At 42.2% G+C, this 20,662-nt stretch overlaps 1 protein-coding gene and 1 long non-coding RNA gene across 3 annotated transcripts in view; one reads left to right on the top strand and one right to left on the bottom strand.

Annotated features, from left to right (window-relative positions):
• The window catches only part of ppp2r5b (protein phosphatase 2, regulatory subunit B', beta), a 31,793-nt gene extending 14,969 nt beyond the window's left edge, over positions 1-16,824 (top strand). For both annotated transcript variants that reach the window (XM_034569526.1, XM_034569527.1), the window contains 12 exons: positions 2,971-3,167; positions 3,960-4,061; positions 4,692-4,784; positions 5,228-5,358; positions 6,830-6,889; positions 9,813-9,921; positions 12,877-12,930; positions 13,550-13,600; positions 13,701-13,820; positions 14,443-14,570; positions 15,460-15,561; positions 16,436-16,824. In XM_034569526.1, coding sequence (XP_034425417.1) covers positions 2,971-3,167; positions 3,960-4,061; positions 4,692-4,784; positions 5,228-5,358; positions 6,830-6,889; positions 9,813-9,921; positions 12,877-12,930; positions 13,550-13,600; positions 13,701-13,820; positions 14,443-14,570; positions 15,460-15,561; positions 16,436-16,664 — 1,376 coding nt within the window. In that variant the 3' untranslated portion in view covers positions 16,665-16,824. The remainder of the gene's footprint in view (positions 1-2,970; positions 3,168-3,959; positions 4,062-4,691; positions 4,785-5,227; positions 5,359-6,829; positions 6,890-9,812; positions 9,922-12,876; positions 12,931-13,549; positions 13,601-13,700; positions 13,821-14,442; positions 14,571-15,459; positions 15,562-16,435) is intronic.
• On the bottom strand, positions 6,919-17,508 carry LOC117752278. The gene is made up of 3 exons (XR_004612021.1): positions 17,387-17,508; positions 16,843-16,846; positions 6,919-6,952 (listed from the first exon to the last, which is right to left on the bottom strand). It is a non-coding gene; the product is annotated as an uncharacterized LOC117752278 (long non-coding RNA).
• Between the last annotated feature and the right edge of the window lie 3,154 nt (positions 17,509-20,662).

Genomic DNA, 20,662 nt, shown 5'->3' on the forward strand with positions numbered 1-20,662 from the left:
TCTTCCTTCACTCTCCCACACTCGCTCTCACATCACCCGCCAAGTCCTCTGCTTCCCTTCATCTCCCGTCTCTCTCTTTATCTTCTCACCTCCTCCCTCACTCCGTTTCTCCACATGCAGTTTATCTTTCCCTTCGTCTTTTTCACCTCACTCCGTTCTCATTTTTTCTCTCAGTCCGCGGCACAGCACATCTTCATACAATTACTGTCCATTAAAAATGGATTAGATTTCACCTTCACAGGCCGTCTTCAGAGCGAGGAGGGGAGGAAAAAAAAGTGATGGGGGGGCTTTGAGAAAACAGGAGAGGACGAAGAGATAGAAAGGATATGGATAGATTAGGAAGGGGCAAAGGGAGGAAGGGAAAAGGAGGTGGGGATGGAAGGAATGTGAAAAAGAATGAAGGTGAAGATGAAGGTTCAGGACTGACTTGAGTTATCTCCACCAGCCAGAAGACACAGCTCCAGAGGGGTTTTGTGGACACCTCGCTGCAGAGTTAGACTCGTATTTATTCTCCCAGAAAAAGTCAGAATCGCTCGCCCTCATAATCTTTTCACACTTGTTTTTCACAACAGAGTCAGAAAATAGTGAGAACTTTTTCCATCACACAATCGTCCAGTGACTGAGAAATGGGTGAGATTCAAGAATGAACTGGACAGATAACAGTGGAGGAACAGTCACAGAGAGAGTTTATGCAGGTCAGGAACATAGAAAATTACGATTGTATTTCTGCATTTACATTTTGAGTCAGTCATGATTAATGGAATAAAACATTGTGTGTGACACATGAATCAAAGGGCCGTCCTCCTCCATTTGTAGTGCAGGTCAGTGCCAAAGGGAGCAGATGGTCCTGGTGTGCCCACGAGAGGTGAGGGGGTCTGGGGCTGGAAGAGCTCCAGTCAGACCTCCTCCTCACCCCTCATCTGATTCCCACCTGGGGGTTAAGAAGGGTTAAATCTAATCCTCATCCTGCTCTGTTTGTGTGTGTGTGTGTGTGTGTGTGTGTGTGTGTGTGTGTGTGTGTGTGTGTGTGTGTGTGTGTGTGTGTGTGTGTGTGTGTGTGTGTGTGTGTGTGGATGCTCGCCCCTGTGTGTGTGTGTGTGTGTGTGTGTGTGTGTGTGTGTGTGTCTTTGAGAGAGCCGTGGATCATCCTCCTTCCAACTGCACAGTTAGTCTAGACTGTTTCCCAGCCGTCGTATCCTCTCTGTGCCTTTTGTCTCGTCTTGCTCTGACAGAGGGAGATTACTTGTTACAAGGTGCACATACACTCTAACAAAGATTTTCTATTTCCCCCACTTACAACTGTTCATCAAGGACATGTAAAGATATAATACAATTTTATTATTTAGTAAATAAAGCATTCACTTCTGCCATACACAACTTTATTATGGACATTTCTATTGCTATCAAATACAAGTTTACGAGCTCTAACTAATGATTATTAATAGCTAATAATTAACTTCTGCCTTGTACATTAAAAGGACAAACTTTTGGGTAGTTGGGTTGTAAAAATGACAGCTGACATGTTAGAAATTGTCACCAAGATGATGATCATATAGACTATATCAATAATAATCATGATAAATGTCACGTTATCATCAGTTTTCATAGACACGTGCTTCTTTATTTTCCATAATTTATTGTTCCCATTGATTTGTGTGTGTGTCTATGTCTGTTCTGTGTTTTTAATCGGTTTGCTGTGTTTGATCGTGTGTGTGTGTGTGTGTGTGTGTGTGTGTGTGTGTGTGTGTGTGTGTGTGTGTGTGTGTGTGTGTGTGTGTGTGTGTGTGTGTGTGTGTGTGTGTGTGTGTGTGTGTCGTATTCGTATATCTTAAACTTTTGTTTTTACTTCATTGCTGCCCATCTTGACCAGGACTCTCTTGCAAACCAGATATTGTATCTCAATGGGAACTTCCTGGTAAAACAGAGCATAAATGAAATAAAGTAAAATAAAATAAAATGTAATCTTTGCTTTAAGTGATAGTTGTGGTTTTAAATCATCATCAAAGCATTTTACAAATCTGAGGTCGATCAATTATGTGTTATATCTCCTCTCTGTGCACTGTGCATAATTATTACATCGATATATATTGAACTTTTGTTATATTGCTATTGATGAAAATTATATTGCGATAATTATTAGGTCACAATGCAGACCTTTCAGTGCAGACCACAGTAACATGATGACCAGTCTGATGAGAAAAAAAGCCGCTTTTCTATCATGTATATAAATATACAATAGAATTATTTATGTTACCAACCTCCCATACATCTCACTTGCACACGGAACTAAAATCTGGATATTTTTAGCTGTTGAGTCATCAGTCATCTGGCTTCACAGAAAAAAGAACCAAACATTCCCATTCGGCTGCTGTCAAAGCCGGTGAGCGTCTATTATGGTGTTTACATTTTTACGTTTCTTTTCTTTGCATGGTGCTTTGCAGGCTGAGCTGCTGAGTTCCACACTCCCTCAGGCCCGTGGAATCAATTTAAAACTCATTGTAGTCGCTCAGTAATCCGCCTCAATATCAGCCACTTTCTCTACACCTGTAGAAAAGTGGAGTTTTCAGAGGTACGAGGTTTTTAATGTGACGGCCGGCAGCAGGTTGTTTCATTGTGACAAACAGGTCCGGGGAGTGGATCTGACAGGTAATAGGGCTGAGACACAACTCGACCCTCTGGATGGAGGTGTGTGTGAGCGTGTGTGTATGGATGATCGCCCCTGTGTGTGTGTGTGTGTGTGTGTGTGTGTGTGTGTGTGTGTGTGTGTGTGTGTGTGTGTGTGTGTGGAGTAATAGTCTCTTCCCCTCATTACCTCTGAGAGAAGATCCAGCCTGTAGAACACATCTCTGTGTACTCCAGCTTACGTTCTCACACTTTGTCAAACAATTCACTTTCAGGAACGCCATCGGATTTGCCTTTAACCTCCTTGTCTGACTTTTACCTCTTTCTCTTTCATTCTTTGCCGTCCAGACGCCCCGGTGGCAGAGCTACACGACCTGTTCTGCAAGAAGCTGCAGCAGTGCTGTGTGCTGTTTGACTTCCTGGACTGCGTGGCTGACCTGAAGGGGAAGGAGATCAAACGTGCGGCGCTCAATGAGCTGGTGGAGAGTGTGGCCACCAGCAGAGGCGTCCTCATAGAGCCTCTCTACCCAGAGGCCATAAAGATGGTAGGAGCTGGGAGGAGGAGGGAGGTCAGGGATGGATGGATGAAAGAGAAATAAGTCAAATCTTAAGTATCAAAAAAGACAATGTGAACCGAAATCCGAGGACAGACAGTGACAAACAATGGTCATGGTGGATGGGTAAATAGATCAATAGCGAAATGGATGGAGGGAGAAGAAATATAGAAAGCCAGAGATATATTTCCACACATGAATCAAGAGAGAGAGAGCTAAGAAGCAGTAGGCTGCACAGATGACGAGCAAGAGGGAAGGAGAGGAAAGATAGAGTGGTGGTGGGGTAGAGAGTGTGGACGCCAACGGAGCAGCAGAGATCCCAGAGGATGTAAAAAGAGGAGGAGAGAAAGGAGGGATGAGGAGAGGAGGGTCAGCAAGCAAGAGGATGATACGCAGAGGATGTGAAAACGCTGATAGGATGCAGGGTGGGGTGGATGGAGAGGGGGTGAGGTTTACATGTGTGGTCGCAGGCTTTCAAAAGCTGAAATTATTAGGTGACCAACAATAGAAGGAGGAGATAGTACTGGTCCATGAGCAGCATCAAATATGGCCGTATCTGGAAAGTAAACAGTAATGTTTACGATGCAGCCAGTTGTCTAAGTGTGGTTAAACGGCAAGTATGTTGCAGGCCTTAGTGTGCAAGTAGGAATGAGTAGTAGTAGGAATAAACTTGATTCTTGCTAAACTTTTTCTCCACCACTCTACCTTTCCCTCCTCTCCTCTCCTCTCCTCTCCTCTCCTCTCCTCTCCTCTCCTCCCCTCTCCTGTGCTCTGGTTTTCCAGATCTCGGTAAATATCTTCCGGACTCTCCCACCCAGCGAGAATCCAGAGTTTGACCCTGAAGAAGATGAGCCGACACTGGAAGCTTCCTGGCCTCATCTGCAGGTGCATTACACGCAAATACTTGTTGTGATAAATGCTTACATCATTTCATGCATTTCCTTTGCAGAGGTAAAGGGGCAAAGGACAGTTGCAAGTGTTGACTCTGGCATTCTCTTCTCAAAGAAGAAGGCAACAGACTTGTGATGCTTCTCAGATAACATGTAGGTGATGTGTACAGTCACCTCAGGAAGAGATGAGTCAAAACACAAGCACGAAATCTATACTCTACTGCGGGTGATCCTTTCCTTTCAACATTTCTGGGGTTTTATACTCAGATTTCTCCAAGATGTCGCCTCTGGCTGATGTGTATCACACTCATGAATTAATCATGCAACGCTTTGACAAATAGTCCACAATTTTGAAAAATACACTTGTGTTTTTCTTGAGTTAAATAAGAGGATTGATACCACACTTATATCTGTCCATAGCCTTAGGAGCAACCTCAGCAGCGCCCTCTAAAGCTCACCAATTCAAAGGTTTCATCTCATTAGTTTAAACCATGTGAAAAATAATAATTATTGTAGTTTTAGGAGGAATTATGTGATAAAGAAAATAGACATACTGTAAGTTCTGATTGGTTAAACACATACACACTGAGTGACATCTACTTTTCTGTTTTCTTCCCACCGTTAGCTGGTGTACGAGTTCTTTCTGCGTTTCCTGGAGAGCCCGGACTTCCAGCCCTCCATGGCCAAACGCTATGTCGACCAGAAGTTTGTCTTGCAGGTAATTCTCTCTCCTCTCCCTTCTTGAAAGATTTTAAAGCTCTACGATGTTTTTTACATAAATAAAGTTCTCATTAAAAAAATTCCTAGTTGTTTGTATCCAGATTTGGGTCCACACGTAAAGAAATGATTTTAAGATGCCACAGTGCTTATTGTTCAACTTTTATCTTTAATATCCGGCTCATGTTAGAAAACGATAAGGAAAAAACAACTCATGTAATATTAATTTTGCTGTGTGGCTGTTAAAAAATACATCTCTAATGGCCATGTAATGAAAAATAAGAGAAATACTCCAGCAAATATTCCACTATTCCAAATACTTTGGGCTTCGGAGCTTCCTGTTGTAGTGAGCAGTTTAGAGAATGTTTGACTCACAGTGCAACCATAGTGTAGTTGGATCATTAATTATCTAATATGTGTGTGTGCGTGTGTGTGTGTGTGTAGCTCCTGGAGCTGTTTGACAGCGAGGACCCCAGGGAGCGGGAGTACCTTAAGACCATCCTGCACCGTGTCTATGGAAAACTACTGGGCCTCCGAGCCTACATCCGCAAACAAATCAACAACATCTTCCTCAGGTACAGGCTGCTGTCTATTAATCCAATGTGCAGGACTTCAAGGTGCCCCTTAGAGCATTCAATTCAATATAAAAATAAAAAAAATAAAACAGTAGCAGGGAGAAATGCTCCCTCTGTGATTTCTCTAATGTCTTTTTCATCCTAATGCGCCTAAAGACTTAAGAGCACAAAAATCACACCAGTAGTTATTAAGTGCTTTCATTGGCTGTTGTGACTAATGACTTGATGAGGAGATAATTGGACTAAGAGCCCGAGACTTCACTTTTCCTAAATGTCTTGTCAGGAATCGAGCAAAGGACGAACGTGCACAGGATTACTTCTCAAAAGATGCGATTCATTGCACTCACAATAAGCAAATTAGAAATTAGGCCTTCTCAAAAGTACTGCTCACGCACATATTGGCTGATCAAACCATTTCAAATGGTAGGAGGAAACAACAAAACCCTTCCAAAGAACCCCCCCCCCCCCCCCCCCATGCTGATTCAGCACTTGGTCTGGTCCATTTACTAGCAGCTGTAATTAAGGAGCCATGGCTGCATCTCTTGGCTAAACCAGGAAGCAGAACTAACCAGGTAACACAAAGACAAAGAGAAAACTATTGATACAGCTGATGATGACAAATCAAATGTGCGCTCCTCCTTTACAATACAGAGTAGTGTCAAAATTATTGCAATAAACAAAATTCTAAAAGCTAAACAACTGGTTTTGTTTGTGATGTAGTGTTGTGATATGGTGGATTTTAACATGTATTTAAAAAGTATTCAGCATGACATCAGTCTGATCTTTGTGGGGCTTTAGAAGACAAGAATGTGCAGTTCCAAAACGCTTTTGAGGGCCGAGATCGTTTTCGTTTGAAAATGCCACTTTCAAACAAAAACGTAGTCGTATGGATGTAGCCTGATACTTGGGGTTCTTTGCATCTAAAATGTATAGATACAATCTAACATAAAGCTGTATTCTGCCCTGCATGCACATAATGGCATGCACGTGTATCTTCATCCTGCATCTGTGCTGCGTGCTGAATCATCGTGCAACGACTCACATCTTATCAAATGATCACCAGCTCCAACCAACAAAAACGCTGTGTTTTACAAGCTCCTTCCTTCACTGTGTGTGGCTGAACTGTTGTCTTTTGTTGTGTTTGCAGTTTAATTCAAACATGGGGAAGCTGCAACGCGGAAACGATCAGTTCTATGTTTCACTTAGCTGCTTTTAGTGTCCTTGTTTGTCTGACACCTGCAGAACAAGCATATTTCCTCAAATCTTACTGAACGTCTTTTTCCTCTATTCACGGAGGTTACACAGGAAATTGATAAATTCTTTAGGTAGACAGGAATATCAGGACCTACTTAAGCATGGGTCACTTTATGCAAAAATAACAGAATATGTTTTACTCTTTCTACATTTAGTTATTTTTTACCAGATTTAATGATAAATAATCCCAAGTCTTTGCATGTGTGTGATGTTTCAGGTTCATATATGAAACTGAGCACTTCAACGGAGTCGCAGAGCTGCTGGAAATCCTCGGCAGGTTGGTATTTACACACACACACACACACACACACACACACACACACACACACACACACACACACTATGAAGTAAAAATAGCTGCTGGAGGGAAGTATGCTGTGTAGAATATAATGCCAGCTAAACGCTTAGACAGGGCCGTTGCGAGGGGAAAGGCCGAGCTGAGAATGGCCCCAGAGAACGGCAGATTATATTTATCCACAGCAACAACAATTTTATATTATATGATTGGCTATGTACAAGAGACTGCAATGACACCATGGTCGGAAACCCTCTAAACGCTCCTGCTCACAGGCTGATGCACAGCGTCTGTATTCATGACACAGCTAGTAACCCAGTGACTTTAACAACTAAATTAAAATGGTGACAAAGCATAAACATTTTGTATTCATCATTATCAAGTGAAGACAAACTGTGTAAAACCCAGAATTGAGGGGCATAGAGGAGAGAGAGAAACAAGAAGGACGTAAACGAGAGATGACTCAGACGTTTGTTTCCGCTGCTGTCAGTCGAGTTGCTCTCCACTCTTTGTTTTTCTCTGAGGAACATTTTTAGACTCAAATCTCCACAGAGGCAACTTTGAAATAAGCCTTCACTTTGATGCTGATGAGTAATAATCAGAAGATCACATCTAAGCTTCCTACTTGGACAACACGTGACCTTGTTGAGTGACATTTACAGAAAGATTAGCTACTGTGTCTGTGTGTTTGCATTTCTGGAAATGACAGAATCTGCAATGCGTTGATCCAAGACATCCAAAACAAAACTCAGCAAAAAGAAAAGTGTCCACAATGATGGTGATATCCAATCACGTGATTTATGTAGATGTGTGTTGTCCTTGGTTAGCTACAATCTTGATAATATCATTGTGAAGAATAATGGAGATAACTTTGTATAATAAATCTCTTCAAGGCTTTCCACTATATCAAGTTGCAGCTCTTACAAACATCTATGAATACTTGTGACAGCGTATTCACAACGATGCAACACTACATGACTTTAACCCTGGTAGCGTTTATCATCATAGTAAATCACTATGTACAGAACATGCACTGTCTCCCTGTGCTCATGCAGAAACTGTAAAGATGCAAATGCACTTGCACTTTTATCCGTCAATATCCTTTGTTCCGAATGATTACAGTCATTATACGTGCTGTAAAATATGTAATGCATTGTCTATAGCTGTGACCTATTATTTCATTGGAACCATAACATGATTGTTGCACTGTGTATTTCACAGTGTCAGTAAATGAAATGTGCTTATGTACTTCTAGACAGGATAGAAGATGGATTGAATGATAGAAGCAAAGACAACAGCACTGAGGCAGAGGAGCACTCCTCTTGTACTGAAATGAATTAATGAAGCCTCGCTGTGAATCTTCAGGAAATTGACTTGCTGTATTCTCGCATTCGGACATTTTCTTGACATTTTACAAGGGGACTGGCAGGAAATGGTGCGGAAAATGTCCTCAACAGATTCGGAAATTTGTGTTCTCACCTACAGCCACAATTTAAGGAGATTATTACAGCTGAGGCCTTGAGAATGTTGAGTACAAAGATTGCTTTTTCAATAAAACAATTTATTTATTTATATTTTAAATATTACTCTTGGATGAAGATATTTATTCGAAAAACCAAAATTTGTATTTCAACACATCACCGCCATTTCAGGTTGTAATGATAGACAAATTGCACGACGACTTTTGAGGTCCGACCAATCACGGGTTAACGGCGAAAAAAGAGGGAGGAAGGTAGCGGAGAGGATGAGAATAAAGGGAGGGATGGAGGGATGAGGGTGAGTGAGTGAAAAAGTCAGTGAGTCAGAAGTGGAGGATGGAGGAAGGAGGGAGAGCAGGAACGGAGAGAGAGAGGTTTGTATTCATGTTGGTGGTAACAGTGGTATTTATAGCTCCTCCCACACACAGCGAGAAGGAGAGAGGGATGGGCGAGGGAGGATGCATTGAACAAAAAAGTGAGAGAGAAAGAGAGAGAGAGAGGGCAGGAAGAAGACAGAGGCATTCAGAAAAAGGGGTGAGATGGAGGCAGAGACAGATTAGAGGAACAGCAGGAGAGAAATATGATTGAAAGGATGTTCTAGTAGACAGATTAAGATGCTGTTAGAAGACGAAGGCAGGCAGACAGTGTGTTGTGTGTCAAACCGACTGAGACAGACACACAAACACAAACCTGACAAACAGCTCACTGCTAAATACGAGGCATCATTTCCAAGTTTAGTTCCCACTCCTCCGCCGCTCTGCCTTTCCTCCTGTAGGCTGAATATCAGTCAGTGGAGTAGTGAACGCACCACGCATTCGTCCAGTCGCTCGGAAATGGACTCAAGAGCACAAGAATAGACTCCAGCACACAGACGGTTGCACATGTGAAGTCTGAGGAGTAAACTGTGATGTAGATAAAAGAGTTGCATCACAAGAAGAATAGAATCTGCCACAAGAGGGGATGACATCATGGTTTATTCTCGTTTTCAGTTGTCTAACAGCTGAACTGGATCGCCTGCTGCAGCCGTCAATTGATGAGTCGATTGGTCGCTTGAGCAAGAATCCATCAACAACTCATTTGCTATTCAATTCAAGGCGTTTATTAAGTGTCACTTTTTTACAGCATCTCAAATGTGAAGTTTGCTGATCCTCTCTGTTTTTAAGAAAAAATAACCTAGTGAAATCCACAAATTTATTTAAGGTAACAGGACATTTCATTTCGGTCGCCTTTTAATTGCTTCATATCCACTTTACTCGTCGCTTTTCCTGTCTCGGCTATAGCTTCCGGGACAAATGACGTATGTCAAAGGAAAAACAGTCAGCTCATGGGGAGTTAGAAAACTTGTTGTTTTCGCCAGAAAGAAAACAAAGCAGTTCATGCCCCCCGGACTGTAACCGTAACCTCTTGTCTCGTCTCCTCCTCCACAGCATCATAAATGGCTTCGCCCTGCCTCTGAAGGCCGAACATAAGCAGTTCCTGGTCCGGGTCCTCATCCCACTGCACACGGCAAAGTCCCTTTCTATCTTCCATGCACAGGTCAGTGAGAAAACCCTCTAATAAAACCCCAACATCATCTATTCTTTAGATAGACACTTTAAAAAATGCAGGTATCTATCATTCTTTGCTGTAGTTTTTAGAGATTCCAATCCTCCACCTGCTGTAGTGTGTGACTGGTTTCACTGGCTCCTGCGCTGTAGCTTCTATCCCGGGGGTTTGGTTCTAATCAGCATCAACAAAATCTGCGTGTGATTTGTCTCTTGTGTATTATGAAACAGTTTGCAGTGTCAAACATTTGCCTTGAATATAACATGTATATATAAGGAAAATCTTTATTAAATTATATGATATAATATGATCCACTTAACACCTCAGCAGTGGTGGCTAATGGTTTCTTCAGTGTGTCACATCCACCACTAGGAGGCAGAGTTGAGTCAGATAATGTTGCAGAGGATGCATTTGTCTTTGAAGTAGATAGAGTGTGCCTTTGGTGTGTGTGTGAGTTTGTGTGATCGGGATGGTGCAGGGACGCAGATGGTGGCCCCTCTATTGTGTTAGTGTGTGTGTGTGTGTGTGTGTCCTTGAATTTTATTTATGTCACACAGTATTTGATTATGCAGAAGGTTTGCTCTTCACAAACTGGTCTGTGGTGTGTGTGCACGTGTGTGTTTGTGGGTGGTAGCATGTTTGAATATTCTGGGTCTCAGCATCACTGTGCCCTACATTTCTCCTCCGCTTCTCTCTCCCAGTGGTTCACACACATACATTATTCACTCACACACACTCACGCTCAGTTTGACAGGGTCACGGGGGAAACGGCGCTCGTGGACGGCAGTGCTGCGCTCAGTAGGTGCGGCTGCACAGGAGTGACCCACTTCTGGATCTAAATATCAAAAATTTAATGTCACACACGCACCTTCTCATAATCTTAAAGGTTTCTCAGAGCTGTGAAACACACTTGAATCATCCTTCCTGTGGCCTGTGAAAGGTTTTCCAGTTTATAATCATATTACATTATTATAATAACAGCTGTTAGAGCTGTGGAGCCACAACATGGTTACAAATCATGGTGCCAAATCAAAAAGCAATAGAACTTTTGCTTGTTTCCTAAGAAACTGACAAACATACCCTTAATGTTGGTAGATTTCATTTTCCAGGTAAAAACCATAGACTGTGTGTAAAGATGGACAACAGGACTTCTCCCCAAAAGTGAAACCAAAGCCACATGAACCAAACAAAAAAGTCAAAGTAGCTACATGTCAAATAGATTTCTGTTTCTGTTTAAGTGTTGGTTACAGGATGCTATAAAAACGAGGTGAAAACATCACGATTGACAGCTGAGACTGACTCATGATTGGTCGAACCTGTATATTGGTGGGATCTTGAAGACCCGGTCACATGAACGTGAATCTTTCAGTGGCGAACCTCTTCTGTTCACTTCCAATCCGTGAGAGTGAGGGAATGAATAAAACATTTGCTTCCTGTGGCGAGGCAAATCTTTGTTGAACTTTGACCTGCGATATTTACTAGTTGGCCTAACTTGGTAGCGGGTGAATATACATCATGGTGGGTTATTCCAAGTGTTGTGAAGGGATAATACAGTGAAGTTCATGAATAACCATGTTTGTATAGTACCTGATAAGTAATAGAAAGAACTGTAAAAGGCTAGAATGACTTCATCTCCGGAAATAGAGTTTAATTTGACCTGTCACCTTAACAAATCAATATTGGTAAAATCTCAGCCTTTAAAAAAAACGATGGCGTCCATAATCCTCAGCCTAACGTCCGTGCGCGCCCGCAAAGCCCGTCCTGACAACAGAATCCAACATCATATTTACCCCGAGCCATTCCTCTAATGCCTCGCTAATACCTTAAATAGTTTGACCGCGCAGCACCTTGATTTTAATCCTCGCCTTTTTCCTGCTTTACTTTTTATTCAAGCCTGACACCCCTGCTTTCAGCGCTGCCTCCGCTCCCTCCACTCCCTCCGTCTCTGTGCCGCCATTATCATGTTGCGGTGTGAGTGAAGGACGGGAAAGTTAGGGAGGGAACAGCTGGAGTGTAGTCAGCGAAGAAAGGTGCGCGGTATGAAGGAAAGAGGATTAGGAAGGTCAAAAAAAGATTAGATGTGTGGAAGATGTGACATCAGAGAGGCCGACAGACGATGGAGCTGCAGGTCAAGAAAAAAGGAGGCGAAACAAACAAAGCTCATTGTCCCAACAACCATCAACAGTCTAACGGTGTACAGCCTGAGCTGTGTGTGTATATATATATATAACACTGGAAAATCCAGCCTTCTTCTATTTTAATAACAAATAATCATGTTTATCTAAGAGTCTTAAAATGAACTGTAAAAAGGCAAAGGTATAAATAGGACCGAAGAGAAAAGACAGAGGCAGAGACAAAAGGTCTAAACTCTATCTCACATTGCCCTTGAGGGACTTTGTGTGTGTGACATCACTCCTTCCGAAGTAAACACACGCACACACAGTCTCCGTCGCCACGGTGCCTTGCTCGCCACAGCAACCGGCCCTGGGCGAAGGGGGCAACCGCAAAACACACACATGCACACACACATGCACACACACACACTTTCGCAGAATAGTGGGAAATGATTGCAGATCATAGGGGAGACAAGAGGTGATGTAGAACGACACACACACACACACACACACACACACACACACACACACGCGCTTGTGGCACACACACATCTCGTTGGAAAACTTGTCTCTCCGATCTTTAGCAGTGTGTAATCCTGAGGGATAACTGCTAAGATCCCCTTTGTCTCTTTGACAGCTTTAGGGAGTGTGTGTGTGTGTGTGTGTGTGTGTGTGTGTGTGTGTGTGTGTGTGTGTGTGTGTGTGTGTGTGTGTGTGTGTGTGTGTGTGTGTGTGTGTGTGTGTGTGTGTGTGTGTGTGTGTGTGTGTGTGTGTGTGTGTGTGTGCTTGCACTGGTATGCATGTTCTAACCTCACCTCCTCTGTCCTTACAGCTGGCCTACTGTGTGGTGCAGTTTATGGAGAAAGATGCTACAGTCACTGAATATGTAAGACTGCACAACAACACACTTGCTAATCAAATTCATATGATAATTCTGGTTTGTTTGTGTCTGGTTTGTTACTTTATTTTTGTTATGCCTTTTGGACAAAAGTCAGATGATATCATAGAAGTTCCACAAACAGCTGCACTAAAGGATCTTTTTTATACAAACAGTGGGTCAAATATGTCACTCATAGGGATAATCTCAGCATTTGAAAATTTTTTAGGTCATTCTTTTTGTTTTTGGGCCCACAACTTCACTGTTTCCATTAAAAAGCTTGTAAATTCACTGTATACTGTCTGACCAGCAGGAAACCGATACAGTTAGAAACTACCTACCTCTGAGGGGTGAAGCCCCTGAATCAACCACGGCTCATTTTAACCCTTTAAATAGTTCACACATGTATAGATCACTCTGCAGGGTAGAGGTTGAATTAGAGTATAACCTACTGCCTCGTTCATCAACATCAGTACAGTAAGAATGAGAGACAGTACAAAGTTCACAACATGTTTCTTAATACACTAGCCAGAGTATGAATAATGTAGATGCTACAAACAGATGCCAGCCAGCTGCCCTGCTTGGCTAATGGCTGCAGCGTTTATTTAAACACTCTTTATCTCTGCAGATCATCAGAGGGCTGCTCAAGTACTGGCCCAAAACCTGCACGCAGAAAGAGGTGAGGCAGCTGATGAAATAAATCGCCCGGGACATCTTAACAGTTTGATCTTGCTTATTGCATTGTATTAATTGTGTGCTGGTGCGTGGTGTGTGTTTAGGTGATGTTCCTGGGGGAGATCGAGGAGATCCTGGATGTGATCGAGCCGTCTCAGTTCATCAGGGTCCAGGAGCCGCTCTTTAAGCAGATCGCAGCCTGTATCTCCAGCCCTCACTTCCAGGTTAACACTACATACACCCCTGTCTGCATTCAAACCATGCATGAATATGTCTGTGAGTGTTCTCAAAAAATATGTGTCACAATACTGGAAAATTATCACGAATAAAGTGACACAAATCAACTATTAAACTCATGTTAAACATTAACTTTTTTAGGATTATTAACCTTGATAACAGTAGAATAATCCCTCCATGTTATGTTATGTTATATCATGTTATTTTATATCATATATAATATTATATTCAGAACCGTTTTTTATTGCCAAGCAGGTTTGCACATACAAGGACCTTGCTGTGGTGTATTTGTGCAAGTATAAATATAAAAAATGTATTAAGATAGGAAACAAAATTAAATATAAAAATATACTATAAGCAGCAGGGGAGGGATTGTACAATACGTGGTGAGTAAACGCTAGAGACTGGATTTTGCAAAGTACAGTTAGTCCGTTAATTGCCACTGGAAGTTAAAGTGTCACAGGCAGGCAGTACAGGGATATTATATTATATTATATTATATCATGTGATATTAGATCAGATTAGATTTACTTATATTATTATCATATTAGATATAAATGTTGAAAAAAGTCTGTGTGTGTGTCTGTGTGTCTGTGTGTGTGTGTGTAGGTAGCGGAGCGAGCCCTTTACTTCTGGAACAATGAATACATCCTCAGTCTGATAGAGGAGAACTGTCAAGTCATCCTGCCGCTGGTGTTCGCCACCCTCTACAGAGTGTCCAAGGAGCACTGGAACCAGTCAGTGACACACGAGGACACAAACACACACATTAATACAACTCATGATTCCATTCACAGCTTTTGTATATAAAGCCCTCCCTGTTGATCATCTGTCCAATCAGAGGGAGAAATGGGTTTTATGATGAGCTCTGTTCAGGGTAAAAGTAACAAGCACCTTAACACACCTTTGAACACAGACCGAGGACTTTTGTGATCGACCTGTCGACGTATGTGAGAAAAAAGAGATCTGCAGATATTAATTGTTGTTGCCTAGGTTTACAAGTATTTTGATCCTGTATTTAAATAATTATGGAGAATTGTATTCGTTCTTCTGTGGGTCATGCCTCTACAAAGTTTCATAGAAATCTGTTCAATAGTTTTTGGGTTATCCTGCTGAAAGTGAAAACATGAGGTAATAAATATCACATTAGTGGATTATTGTTATTATGCATTGACATGTTAGCAGCCTTGTAATGTTCCAATCTCATATTCTATATACTGCTGAGTTGTCAGATCAACATCACTGCATTATAGTTTATCTGCAGATCATATTTTTTGGGTGAAAATGTTAAATCTGCTGGAGTAATCTATTGGAGGTGGTGATATTTGTTACTTTTAATTATAAAATAGAAATACTCAAGCCAAATACAAGTACTTCAAATTCAAACTTAAACAAATGTACTTAGTTACTTTCCACCAATACTCATATGAAGATTATTTACTATTTACCTTCACAGCTTCATCAGATTCCTCTTAAGCCTCCTATTAACTAACACTAAGCTACACAAGAACAATCCAGGTGTCTAGGCAACACATACTATAACCAATGGGTCGGTATCTCACCTAACCCACAATCCCACGGGACACACGACCAATCAGATTGATTATGTTGTGTCTGTCCCTCTAGGACCATCGTGTCTCTGATCTACAACGTGCTGAAGACCTTCATGGAGATGAACAGCAAGCTGTTTGATGACCTCACTGCCTCCTACAAAGTGGAGAAACAGAAGTGAGCATGACTCACTCTCTTTGTGTGCACGAGTGTGTTTGTGTGTGTTTGACAACAAGAGGCAGAAGCAGGGGGCTCTTCAGTCATATTTTCGACGGTGCTTGTTTCATTATCCCTCACATTATATTTCATATTGTAACTATGTATCACTTAGGTCATCTTTTGAACACGCACCACATCATGATTCCACTTGTTCAAACGCGAGATATTTGATACTACTGGGGAATATTGAAGGAGTAGTTCAACATTTAAGAAAAATCATATGCGCTTTCTTTCTGAAATGAGAAGATCTTTTATCTGCTCAGTACGGAAGTGTCCAGCACACACCCACGTCCTGGCAGGGGGATCTGTCAATTTAAATCTATTACATATCCCACGCACCCGTAAAGACCTGTGGTGACAGTGTTTCTGAGGCAATAGCACTGAAGTGGTGAGTAAGAAATGACTGTTGATGACAATAAAAACATTTCCGAGCTCGAGGCAGAAGCATCTCCAGAAAGAGGCTGACATAATGTTGTCACGCTACACTGGGTGTGTGCTGTTCCGGGTTAGAGGAAGTGTTTTGGTTAGTTGTCATAATCTAGAAAAAAGGCATCTGAGAGAGTTACACCACTGCTCTACACATGCAATGGAACCAAACCTGGCAAAACACACGTCACTGTGCCCTGCTGATGTTCACCAAGAAGAATTTCAGCATTTAAAAAAACTACAAATTGTCATTTATCATCCTTCTGTGCCAGTTTGAAAGAAAGCAAAAGAACTCTAAACATGTTGCCTCCCAGTCATTGGCCGCATCATTAGCTTGTTCATCAGGTTCCCTTCCGTTCTCTTCCTACCACTTCTCTCTTCATCCCTCTCTTCATCTCTCCTCCAGGGAGCTGAAGCGAGAGAGGGAACGCACCGAGCTCTGGCGAGACCTGGAGGAGCAACAGGAGCGCCGCATGCAGATGCTCACCGAGGCCGCCCGGAACCAGCGTAACCTCCAGGAGCGGGGCGAGAGAGGGGACCCGCCGACCCCGTCGTCCCCGCAGACGGCCCACTGCGACCAGCCCGAGCCTAAACCCAGCGGGGCCTCCTCTGGAGCCGGGGAAAGCGCCACCTAGGTGCTGCTCTACGGGGATTGCGTAACACAGGGGTCAGGGGGGACAGGGAGAAGATGTGAAGTTGATGGTGTTTAGTGATGGGGGACAGAGAAAGGTACAAAACAAATCCTCTCTTTTTCTATCTTGCATCATCGAGTGCACAAACTCAGTGATCCAAGGTTAAAAAAAAAAGTAAGACGTACCTTTCTCCGGACAGAGTTGTGTGAAACTGGTTCACTTTTTGCTGTACACACATTATGTTGCAGATCAGAAGATGAATACCGTCCAAAAGTGCAGACCGTCATTTAAAAGTAACGGCTGGTTTATTCAACTGCAGGTCGGTGCCTAAAACGGTAAACTCTGGCCTGCTTCAAAACCTGCCTCGAAACAAGGGATGAAATTTCTCTTTTGGTGCAAAACTAACCGACTTCAACACGCATCTAACTTGTCCCAACATTTAACCAACCGAGTCTGTACTGTGGCCTCGTATTTATCTTTTGCTCACAGATGCTTATTTCATGCGTGGATAGCACAATACATTAATACACAAAAGAAGCAATTTCACACAAAGGTCCCAAAACTGTTGCCGCGCAGACCAGACACACACATACACACTCAGACACACATAGCAGACAGATACTTGCTGTAAATATGAAAGAGCTACAGAGTGTATCCAGGTCAAACAAATCTCACACACAAATTGGTTCACGCACCAAAATATCTCACACAAACACACACAATACATGTTGACTCAACTGCTGGTTCTGAAGCTAACTCCGCTCCCGTTCTGTCGGGTCCCACGAAAAGGTCCAACCGATGAAGATGATGATGATAATGATATAAAGTACAATAATGTTCCTTCTTCTTACTTGTTACTCTACTACTACTACTCTACTCTACTCTAAGTACTACTGATGATGATGATAATGTTTTTATATATATACATATGTCTCTGGATATTTCTGTAGTGTATTAAGGGAGAAACACTAGTGTAGCAGATACCACGAAGGGGGAAGGCCGGCTCGAAGTCTGATCTCACGTCACATGTTAAATGTACGAGGCCATAATGTGAGCGCTGAAATTCAGTGGCCTTCCCCTTTAACAGACCTTAAAGAGGCGACTGGATTTGTGGTGGCTGCTTTTCTTTTATTTTGAAATGTTCGATGTCGGTGGTGGTGGATGACCTGCGTAAAAAATCCCCCCAAAATTCCAAGTTTGAAGGTCAATACTATACATTTTTCAAAGCGGTTTTCTTGCCAACAAAGGGAATCTTTTAATTCACCAAATCACATTGTGAGGCCTTGCAAAGCCGATTTAAAAAAAATTATTTCATTTTAATTCTTGCTTTCTCCACACGGGGGCAGTGTTTGTTATTGTCCTCCTGCAGATCAGTGTGAGCCAGAAATAACGTCATCTCAGTCGGTGCACGGCGTCGTTTCGGCTGCTAGCACAGCTCCCGGCTTTTTTTTGACTGCGAAAGAGTTTATCTCTATAGACGTCTCTATGCTCCTTCATTAACAACATTAATGGCATTCTGCAGGAAACTGTGGAAAAACCTCGGCAACTGGTTTGTCAAGGCAAAGAAGCGTGCACAAGCCTGAAGTGGTGCTCTTGAAGGAAAGAAAGCTTGTGCCATAACTGTTCTATTTGTGTTTCCTCTTCTTCTTCTTTGCCTTTATACGGTGGTATGGTTATACTTTTCTCTGTAGCGACAAAACTGAATCACAGCGCCTCAAAGGGCAGATATCATGTTGACGTGACAGTTGGCGTGCGCATTTACCAATCAGTCTAGCATAACCGTAGTTTAACAGTGCCCCCTACTGTCGATCAAGATTTTAATCACATCGACGCAAACAAAAGGATGAGGACCCACTCACAAAAACATCATTCCACAGCGCCTCTACTGGTCAAAAACGTAAAAGCGCTCCTTTAATTTGGGTGTTTCAGTACACAAAGAAACTTTTTTCAGAATGTCTTGGTTAAGTTGAAGTTTAGCTCACCTCAGCGTACAACCAAACAGAATCCATGCAGATCAGCACGTCTCGCGTTACACAGCGGTCACCAGGGGATGAACGACGTGCACGACGCGCGTCTCAAACCAAAAGAAAACCACCACAATCCAGTTGGATCTCTGAACCCACAGCGTCTGTTCCTTTCGGCTCAGCAGACCTGACGCTGCTAGATGGCGACCATGATGATGACGATAACTTTTTCGGTGTGAACCAACAAAAATCTGTTTATTCTTGTCTGACTATTATGATAGAGCGATGGGATAAGGAGAGAGGGTGGAAAAAAAACTGAAAAAAATTATTTTAGCAATATTTTCATTCTTTCAGGATAATCTGTGTTTTTCGGGGGTTAAACAAGAAGTGGGTGTCACACTCACACGTTTACCCCCCGCACTCGTTTTTACTCCTGTTGCGTCCTTGATATTCACATTGTCTTAAAGGTACTTTCTGTGTACATTTATTTGATGAAAAAAATGATTTTTGCTTTGTAATTATGTTGTTTATTTTTTTGGTTTTTGTATGATCTTGTTCATTTTGTGGAAAACTGATACTGATGCTATTTATTTTCTATTTGATCAGGAAATGTAACCTTATTTGAAGATGAAGGTCAGGTTGTGTGTGTGTGTGCGCATGTGTGTGTGTGTGTGTGAGAGAGAGTGTTGGTGTGTAACCAGTGAGTGAGTCGGCGAGCCGGAGATGTGTGTAGATCGAGCGATAGAGAACGATCTCTATCCTTGTCTCCTTCCTGAAAGACAGGGTTTGAATCCGAATGTATCGTTAAACTAATCGATTGTTTTTTAATCGCCTGAGACGCAGAGGCGCCCGTCGGCTGCTTCATAAACCAAACGTTCAAAAACTCTTTCAGACCAGCAGTTTTTTCCAAAATGCTCACCTCACATCACGCCTGAGTCGACGAGGTTTTGAAATCCATTGAAGTGGCAGCCCTCAGTTTGGCATGCAAAGTTTTATTTAGCTGTTAGTCATCGATTCAGAAATTCTTATCATGCACGTTTTAAGCTTGGTTGACTTGTTCTGGTGATATCCGGCTGTGGTTACACCTAATCTGCCACTGCGCCCTCATACACAATTGTTTCATGCTATTTGCAGGTATGTCATGCAGGTTACATCATGCAGGTTACGACTTTTGACAAAAAACAAATATTGCCAAATTTAAATTGTTGACCTTGGAAAATGCTCATCAGGGGATGTCATGGTGCTCATCAGGGGATGGAGTTAATCCATCTCCATGACAACTGGGCAAACACATCTGCTAATGAAAACAATCTGATTGAAAGCTCTGCAGAAAATCCTGAAATTGGAGTCAGTGTTAAGATTTTTATTTTACACATATGATACAGATTCCCAGGATTTAGACTCATCACTTTTTTTGAAAAGGCAGCAGTGCCTGTTCTAGTTGGGGACTGAACTTCAAAAATACTCCAAAAAATTTGTGTGAAAGAAAAAAATGGTCTTGTTTTGATCAACTTAACCCACAGTTTGGGAACCACGTAGGCCTGTTTTCTCTAAGTACCACAATGATGTATGCTGATGGATTAGGTGTAACCACAGCCTCATACCAGAGAACACCTCCAAACCCACGTCTGTAGACACCGTAAACCAAACCTTTCCATTTACTTGGATTTCAATAATTGTTTTGATTCAGGCAACAAACAAAAAAAAGCTACAAAAAAAAGAAAACACAACCGAAAAGAGACAAAACGTGACCTCACTGTCATAAAACTGAGCTTGTTTTATTTTCTTTTGGCTAAAGCTTATTCACAAACCCTCTTGATTGTTATTGTCAGTCAGTCTGCTGACTCGTGGGGGGAAAAACTGAACCCCAGCTCCCACTGTTTTAGAAATCTCAGTGATATCGATATCAATAGTAGGCCTATTCCTCAGTTCTGGAAATTCCGTCATCCATTTTAGAGCCACTCCAGAACAGGAAGCAAGAGAAAAGAGAGTGCGTAGAGAGCTCTGGTCGTCCGATCGCCGTCAGACGACATTTCC

This window comes from Hippoglossus hippoglossus, chromosome 18 (genome assembly GCF_009819705.1).
Source record: "Hippoglossus hippoglossus isolate fHipHip1 chromosome 18, fHipHip1.pri, whole genome shotgun sequence".
Taxonomy (NCBI): domain Eukaryota; kingdom Metazoa; phylum Chordata; class Actinopteri; order Pleuronectiformes; family Pleuronectidae; genus Hippoglossus; species Hippoglossus hippoglossus.